The 8,954-nt window shown below is 56.2% G+C and overlaps 1 protein-coding gene across 1 annotated transcript; it reads left to right on the top strand.

Moving 5' to 3' along the window:
* Positions 1-3,838: 3,838 nt before the first annotated feature.
* Positions 3,839-5,914, top strand: SLA2 (Src like adaptor 2; the record flags this gene model as incomplete). The annotated part of the gene is made up of 6 exons (XM_082292963.1): positions 3,839-4,110; positions 4,242-4,328; positions 4,562-4,665; positions 5,231-5,380; positions 5,548-5,674; positions 5,767-5,914. The coding sequence occupies 6 exons, from the start codon at positions 3,839-3,841 to the stop codon at positions 5,912-5,914; spliced, it is 888 nt and encodes a 295-aa protein (XP_082149089.1).
* Positions 5,915-8,954: the final 3,040 nt, after the last annotated feature.

Raw genomic sequence — 8,954 nt, 5'->3', positions numbered from 1 at the left:
ACCCCGCAGCCGGGCACAGGGGAGTGACGTGCAGCAGCCTGGCATGGAACACACCTGGTTCTTCACCTGCTGTTTTCCAGACCCAGTTTCTGTTCCCACTGTCAGGTGTCACCCTCTGTGTCTGGAGCGGGGTTACGGTGCTGGGCATGAGTTAGTCCCAGTCTCGCTGTCACGCTCCTGCAGCTGCATGCCTGGACTGTCTGAGACCTTGGGGGAGGTCATTGCAGAAATGAGACAAAGTATTCTCAAGCATTGCAAACTGGATGAAAGTTGAGACTGGGAAAAACTGGCCAGTTTTATCAATGAACAAATAGTGGCAGTAGAAAGGGATCAAATGAGCAAAACCAGAATTTAAATCTATAGGAGACCACCAAAGAAACCTGGCCCCTGGACACGGTGGGAAGTTCAGCACTTCTGGATGCAGGTGTGGATACAAAGCACCATGTGCAGGAGAGAAGCCAGTGTAGGTGCAGCACTGGGATCTAATCTGATCTGCTGACTGCACCCAGGAATGGTCCTGCCTTGAGAAGTACAGCCCAAAAGAAAGGAAACACAGTATTTAAATGACAGTGAAATGAGTTAGAGGAAGTGATCCCACAGCAGGAATCAAGTGCTGTTCATGATGATGTGGAGAAGGAGAGCTCCAAGCTCCAGACTGCTCCTGGACCAGGAGCCCAGGTTAGTATGGAAATTAGCAATTTGGAAGAGGAGTGATTTAGTGGAGAGTGCTGTTGTCATGGTGGCTCATAGGCTGAAGCAAGGCAAGATCTGTAGTGGTTGGAAGGATTTAATTGTCCTTAAGTGGGAAAAGTAGACTTGTTTTTACATAAGCAAATGTTTTTCCTGTTAAAAAGGCAAAAAAATCAAAGGCAAATACAAGGTGAAAAATCAGTTTAGTAAAGGGACAAAGTGTTTTGTTGGGTGCCATGAACTACACCCACCAAATCCAGGCACAGAGCTTGAGCTTGGGACAGCCTTCCCTGAGCTTGGATCCTGATCCCTGCTGACTGTTGGAGTGTGAGCAGAGCAAATATGTGCATTCCCATCCCTTGAGGGGCAGCCCAGAGGTTGGAGTAAGACCTTGCAAATTGGTGGAGTTTCCTTGACCTCTTCCTGCTCTTGGGAACTGGGATGCCCAGTGGAAGGGGCAGGCAAATGGAGCCAGCATTTTCCTATGCTCACCCTTAGGACTGAATTCCCAATTGCCCAAAACCTTGGGACAAGTTCATTCAGCGGCGTGTCCAGCCCAAGATCCCAAATTTGTGTATCGGTGGCTCCTTCAGCAGCACAGGGTGAGCCTGGCTTAGCTCAGCTCCACGTCACTGATGGAAAAATACAACTCGCAGCCACAGGCTGAGGTTTCTGCATGGGGGATGCAGGGCCTCAAGTGCTGATGGGGGTGGGGGGGTTCTGCAGAACCCAGAAATCCATGGACCAAGTGTTTGGCTGCCCCCAGCCCTGGGGCCGAGCTGCAGCCAGCCCCTGCCCCCTCACACCTGGACATGTTCCTTTGCAAAAGGGATGGTGTCAAACTCTTCTTGGTGCCAGAAAATGCTGGGAGGAGCAACAGCCAAAGACTGGGAATTGGGAGGCTCAGAACTGATGCTGGGATTTTTCCTTGTTTTGAAGGCAGAAGGATGGGGGGGTTGTGGGATGAGCAGTGGGGAAGGATGTCCATCCTGGAGGTGTTCAGGGCAGAGCCACAGCAAAGCTGTGTCAGTCACACACTGAGGAGGACACAGGACTGGGGCCATCAGGGGCTCTTGCCTCCCACAGCAATCGTTTGGTCTCAACTCCTGAAACACCAGGCGGCTGGGCCTCACTTTGCCTGGAGCCTTGGTCCTCCCCACCAGATCAAGGTGCACAAGCTGGTGCATTTCTGCTGCCCCAGGTGTGCCCAGGCTGGGGGAAAGAGAGGGATCCTGGGTCCCTCCTGTGGCCTGAGACACCTGTAATGTGTTTGTAGGCCATGTACTATGCTTTTGCACCCCACATCCCCAAGAAGCACAATGGGGCTGCACCACCACTTCCAAGAGCAAATCAATCTTCTCCCAAACATTATCAACCCCTTGCAAAACGGCTCTGCTGATCTCAGGGCAGGCTCAAGGGGGTCCTGACCCCCCAACAGTGTCATAAGACCCAAAAGCCCTGTTGAACCTGAGTTCATTTCACATTGCCAAGGTGGTTACAATTGACCAGAAACTTTCATGTTTCAGCACAGACAGAACAGGATGTGCAGCTGCAGCTGCAGCAGCAGCAGGGCTGCGGCAGGAGGCTGCAAGTATCTGTTCACATGGCGGGGGCACAGAAGGAAATGGTGGGGGGACACAGAGTGTTGCTCAGCTGGGCCATGAGTTCAGGAGCTGCCGAGAGCAAATCCCAAGGACGTTCCTCAGGGCTGGATTGCAGGAAGGGGATGCATGTGTGGATCAGAGGGTTCTGACCTCACGCAGGGGGGTGGGGGCTGGTGGATGGTGCTGGCTGGGACAAGCAGTGTTTGCTTTGAAAGGTGAATGATACACACACACAGTTTGGGCAATGAATGGTCCCACACCAGCAGCAGCTGCTGAGGATGGAGATGGGACAGAGCTGGGGCTGCACCCACTCATAACCCAACCGAGACCAGGCACAGACAGGCTGGGCAGAGCTGGTGTGGGGCAGAGCTGGTGTGGTGTTGGGTGCGGGGCTGTGCTGGTACGGGGCAGTGCTGGGTGCAGCACTGTGCTGGGCAGGTCCACGAGCATCGCACCTCCCCACCCCTGCCCATCACATCCAGCACCATGCTGAGGGCCCTGGTACTTCTACAACTGAGGAGGCACCCTGGTACACCCCCCTTCACTGAGACCACCCTGGGGATGGCTCCTTTCCAGCCTCAACTTATGAGTCCTGTCATCATCCCTGCTCCCACTCACACGTGTGACCCAGCCGTCCCACTTGCCCACCCATAAATCCCATGCGATGCCCACAGTGCCTTGAGTGCCTGCAGGGACTCTGCTGGGCCTGGTGTCCGTACTCAGGGCTCTGAGGGGCTCAGCTGAGTGATCTGTGACTGAGTGAAAAGGAGAAACCCTCTAGTGTGTGCACGTCACAGGAAGCAGCAGCAACCGCAGCCCCAGCACCTCACAGCCCTTCACGGCAGCGCTGCCAGGAGCAGCTCCAGCCCTAGAGTGGGGCCAAGGGCAAACCAAGAGGGTCTGGCAAGGGCAGGGATTGCCACCCTGGGTGCCCTGAGGCCCCTCCGTGCAGGGAGGGCAGAGCTGGCCAATGGCTGCCCAGGCATGACACCACCCAAACAATGGTGGCAGCGGTGAGGGCCAGGTAAGTGGAGTTCACCTCTCCTGAGGGCAGGAAGGTGTTAGGGCAAGGGAGGGGAGGGGCTCAGCCTGAGACAGTTCTGGGTCACACACAGCTCTGGTGGCAGCTCTCCATGGTCAAGGAACTGAAAGAGGCATTCCCGCAGCTGCTGAATCTCCATGGGGGATAGCAGCTTGGGACGTTGGGATGGGTGCCCCACATTCTGGGGGACATGGGGCTAGGGTAGGATGGCAGCACTCAGGGAGTCAGCCTGGCTGGGAGCTGTCTACTATGAGGCTGCGGATGCCCTGTCCTGGGGAGTACCCACACACGCTCTGGGGTGGTGATGGGACAATGGTTTTCTCAAAGTGCTCCCTGGGGAACTGCCTGCCAGGCTCAGCCACAGCCCAGAGCCCTGCCCTGGACCATGCTGACATCACCCTGCATCAATGCCCTGCCTGGGTGGGGAATGCTGACCCAAGAACCAAGTCCCTTCCAGACAGCAGCAGCTCAGGCCAAGGCCCTTGGGGGCTGAACCCCAAGAATGGGGAATTTGCCCAGCCGGGAGAAGTCACTCAGCATCCCAGCAGCGTCTGCCGACACCGCACAACCTCCACTGCCCACGCAGGCAGGTGAGTGCCCAGCAGCTGCGAGCTCATCCAGCACCCAGGCCGGTGCTGCCAAGGGAATGCTGAGCTCTCTCTCCTTCTCTGCAGTCCCCAGTGGCTTCCAGGCCCTGGCCCTCTGTGACTTCCCCTCCAGCGTGGGGGTGGCTGCTGTCCTGAGGATGGGGGAGCAGCTCCGCATCCTCTCTGAGTAAGTCTCTGCACTCCTGCTCAGTGTCCAGCCTGTGGTGCCACGGTGCTGGCATCCATCCCGTGTGTCTCTTCCCTCCCCATCCTGCAGCCCCTCAGCCCCTCAGGATGGCTCATGCCTCTTCCCCACAGGGAGGGGGAGTGGTGGCTGGTGGCATCTGAGGTGTCTGGCAAGGAGTGTCACATCCCCAGCAGCTGTGTGGCCAAGATCAGGCACAGGTAAATGCTGAGAAGGATCTATCCCAGGGAGGGCCCCAGGGAACATGGCTCCACCACAGAACCTGGCCAACCCTGACTCTGGCCACTCCTCTGGGACATCCTGCCCTGAGAAGAGCTGGGGCTGGGGGAGGTGGCATGGCATGCTGGAGTGTCCGCAGGACATGCCCCAGTTGGGGCAGGATGGGCCCCGGGGTGCTGGGTGAGAGGCTCTGCAGTGCCCGCTGTCTGCACAGGTGGCTGTACGAGGGCGTCAGCCGGCAGCAGGCAGAGGAGCTGCTGCTCCGTCCAGGCAACCACAGTGGATCCTTTCTGATACGAGAGAGCCAGACCAGGCAAGGTGAGAGCCCTCAGACCCATCTCCGTTACTATCCCAGCCCTCCCCGTCGGGGTGCCAAGGAGCGAGAGGGAGCGATCGTCCCTTGCTCACATCTAATGGCAGTGGCCCTGCCTACGGGGCTGCTTCCTGGTATTGCTGCCCCCCACTCTGTGCTGAGCCCCTGCCATGGGGCTTCAAAAGAACAACCAACCATCAGGTTCCTGCAGCTTTGGGTTACACAGAGAGGTGGCAAGACTAAGCCTGCAAAATGAAACAGGGCCTATCACACCAAGGGGACCCTGTGAGGGGATCCTGCCAGGTGCCACTGTGCAGGTGGCTGGTGGCATCGATGTCACCCGATGTCCCCGCCATTCCCTGTCACCAATTTGTTTTAAAGGTGCTCATGGCATGGGGCTGGCAGAGGGATGCTTGCAGCCACAAAGCCCGTGGGGAGAAGGGTGATGCCTGCTGCTTCTGTAGGATGGTTGAATCCCTGCAGTGTGCAGGAATGCAGCAGGCAGCGGGGCTGAGCAGGACAGGGGCCTGGGACAGCCCAGGCAAGTGCCCTTTGCCCTGTGCCTGGCAGGCTGCTATTCCCTGTCGGTGCGCCGTGGCGAGCGAGCTGCCTGGGCCTCGGTGACTCACTACCGCATCCACCGGCTGGACAACGGATGGCTTTACATCTCGCCCCGGCTCACCTTCCCCAGCCTGCACAACTTGGTGGACCACTACTCTGGTAATGCCCCACCAGCCCCCAGCACCCTGGAGCTGTGTGTGGGGAGATGTCCTATGCCCCAAAAGGAGGGAGGGGAAAAAGGTGGCAGCTGGTCCCCCCCTGCCCAGGTGTGCCCAGGTTGGGGGGCAGGGGGTGCACCCTATTGATGCTGCTGGCTCCCTGCCCAGAGTTCAGCGAGGGCCTCTGCTGCCGCCTCAGCGAGCCCTGCTCCACGGAAGCACCAAGGGCGGCCCCAGCCTCCACACCACCTGCTGTCATCAAGAAGCCATCGCTCCACTGGGATAAGATTGAGAGGTGAAGGCAGCTGGGGCAGGGGCTGGGACTCCCCCACCTGACCCTCGAGGGGCTGTGGGCTGCCTGCTGACTGCCTTATATCCTCCAAGCAGCTCCCTCCTCTTCTCGGAGACCGCATCCCCACCGGAGGAGTCTCCCATCAGCCAGGGCCTGCGGGAAGCCATCAGCTCTTACCTGATCCTCTCAGAGACTGACACCCCTGAGCCAGACCCCACACGAAAGGGGGTGAAGAACAGCTGAGGACAGGGCGCCACTTGGCCACAGCTCAGCCTTGAGCCACAGCTCATCTCCCAGCTCAGCCTTCTCCTGCTTTCAGCTACAGTCACTCATTGGTGCTGGGGCCCATTGGCCAGAACTTGGGACAGCCAAGACCAATACGGAGCCTGGCAGGCAGCGATGCTGGAGGAAGCAGCTGCCTGAGGGCCTGTTTTTCCCTCAAAGGACACTTTGGGACAGGATGCTTGAGCACCCTGAGCTTCACCCAACACCCAAGGGGGGAGGAGGCAGAGGCTGCAGAGAGAAGGAGCCCTGCCTGCCCCACAGGCTGCAGCGGGGCCCCTGGCATCTGTGCTCCCACAGCAGCAGAGAGAGGATGGAAATCTTCAACAAACCAAATCCTGGCCCTCCCCCATCAGACCTCTCAAATTCAAGCACAACCATTTTAGGGGTGTGGGTGTCTGTGCAGGCCTGTGGGCAGCAGCCAGGGACCCTCAGAGTGCTCTCACCCCCATAGCTCAGCACTCTGCCTGCTGGGACCCGCATCCAGGGGGGAACCAGCCCCTGGTAGTGCCCAAAGCAGCTGATTTTTAAACCTTTTAACAACATGGATTGTAAGTTCTGCAAAGCAGGATCCTGCTGGACATGCAGCAATAACCATCTGTAGCATCTCAATTAAAAGGCACCTCCTTCACAGCTGAGGCTTGGTGAATATTATTGTCACTTGCCCATGGGGCCAGTTTCACTGCCACAGCCTGCAGGGATTTGCTCCAGCCATGGCCCTTGGCGGCCCCTGCCAGAGTGAGCAGGCAGCCACGGGCCAGTGCTGGTCCTCAGCCAACTCTCTTCGGGTAAATTCATGAGCCCAGTAGGTTTAAAAGTGTAATTTAACATCAGAACTGCTGTTCTAAGGAACAGTGGGGAAAGAAATGGGTCTGTGCCAGGAATAGATTATTCAGAGAAGTAGAATGCAAATACTCATGTACAACCCTGACCCCAGCTACACCGCAGGGCTGAGGGGCCTGAAGAGCAGCAGAAATGCCTCAGAGCAGCCACACTTCAGAGCCTCTGCTTTCAACAGGCCCTTATCAGCAAAGCTGGAGCTTCCTCTGTGGCCAGAGGCGATGCAGAGCAATTTTGCTGCTTGGCACCATCCCCCTCTTCCTTCCCTCTGCACCCCGAGGCCAGTGCAGCAAAACCTCCCTGTGACCTCCAAGCTGCAGGGCTCTGGCTTGGACATGCTCTAATCCCTTCCTCATTTTCCTGTCTGATAAACTCAATCTTGCAACCTACTCATTTCCTTCTCTACCCAGAGCTTTACAGACCTGCTCAGCCCCAGCCTCCAGCCCAGGTGGCCTCAGCACAGAACAGGCTGGGGTTTGTCCCTGCCCTTGTCCTGCTGCTGTCACGCTTGGGGCCCCAAGGTAACTCAGAAGAGTTTTGCATCCTTTATTTTTGCTATTGACCCATATTGTGTGAACCAACATGGCTCTTGGGTTCCTCCCTCCATCACTGACCTGCACCCAGGTTGCTGGATGCATTTACACAAAGGGCCACAGTCAAGAGCCTGCTGCTCTGGCATTTGTAACCTGGAGCCAGGTAAAATGGGACAGATGTAGTTGGAAAGGCTGTTCAAATCCTTCCCCACTGCCAGCAGCCTCTGAGTCCTCCAACGTTCCTGTCCCAAAAATCAACTTGTTCTGGGCATATGCCACTCATGCTGGGAAATGTCTTCCCAGGGCACCCCTGGCACATTCCCTGCCTCTCATGGTTGAATGCTGCAGCCTGTGAACACCACGGGCATGAAGCAGGTTTTGACAAGCAGCAGAGGCACAGAGTGGGTCCAACAGCTCCAAAGAGTAGTAGCGCTCTGCCAGCCAGAGGAGAGCAAAGCAGAAGTGGTGACCACGGGGCTACTCTCCCAGGCAGTGCAGGACAGGGACACTGAAGGCTCTGAAGGGACAGAACAAGCCCCAGTGAGACCCACAAGCGCCAGGGCAGGGGAGGACCCACCAGCTACCCCAGCCACCCCAGTGTGGGCAGCTGTGAAGGCACAGCAGGTCTTCCCCCGTGGTGTTCCGAATGCCCAGGACCCTCACAGGGAGAGGAGCTTCCCAGCTGCTCCCCAGTGTTCAGGGCACCTTGCGATTGTGACCAGTGGTCACTTTGGCCAGATCAGCCACCCTGTGGGCAGCACAGGCCTCGCCAAGAGGCGTGTCACCACTTCCTCTGAAGTGACAAGTACTTTGTGTTACAAACCGTACAAACTGTAAGTACAAACTTACTCAGGTTCTTGTTAATAGATCCACTGGGGTGGATTAGAGCAAAACCACACTGAAATGCTCAATGTGTATAAATACCTGTACAGAGGGTTTCTTTTAGAACAAATTGGTTGCAAAGGGGAGCAGGTATGTAGTCGTTTTGATTATTATTATCTATAGTAATATAACAATATGAAAGTATTGCAAAATTGTCACTGCAATTCCTGAAGCTGCAGGAATAAAATAAACTCTCCAGTACTATCTTTCAAGTATTAGAGAATCAGGCATTACTTTGTTCCAGCTAGGATGTGCAGTAGAAATCATTCCAGCTCACCTAGTTCTTCGCCAGACTCTTCATTTAAAACCCTAAGGATTTCTCATTCACTGGTTCTACATTATACAATTCTTAGTACTCGATTCATTATTGATCCCTTCACCTTCAATGCTAATTTGGTCCTCATTCTTCTTATCAATCTTTTCCCAGACCACATGACTCCACCCTAACGAGGGGGTGATGTTTGTTAACGTCCATTTCTCTCTGCATCTTCTGGCTACTCCCAACCTGTAGATGGTGATTTTTGTTGATTGAAGCCCATCAGGCCTCACCCAGCAAAACTCAAACCCTCAGTGAACTGCGTCTTTTGAAGAGAAACATCAATTCTGCCCCTCCGCCCCCCTTCCCCCTTAGCAAAGGTGAACAAACCCATGCTGCTGCCTGCTTCGAGCTGCCCTTCCCCCTCCCTGGTCAAACAAGCCAGGACTTGCCTCTACCATGTGCTCCGAACTCCTTTGTTCCAAGCTTG

Source organism: Coloeus monedula (genome assembly GCF_965178545.1).
Source record: "Coloeus monedula genome assembly, chromosome: 17".
NCBI classification, from domain to species: domain Eukaryota; kingdom Metazoa; phylum Chordata; class Aves; order Passeriformes; family Corvidae; genus Coloeus; species Coloeus monedula.
The sequence above is the reverse complement of the archived record's forward strand: the minus strand, read 5'-3'. Positions and strand labels throughout refer to the sequence as shown.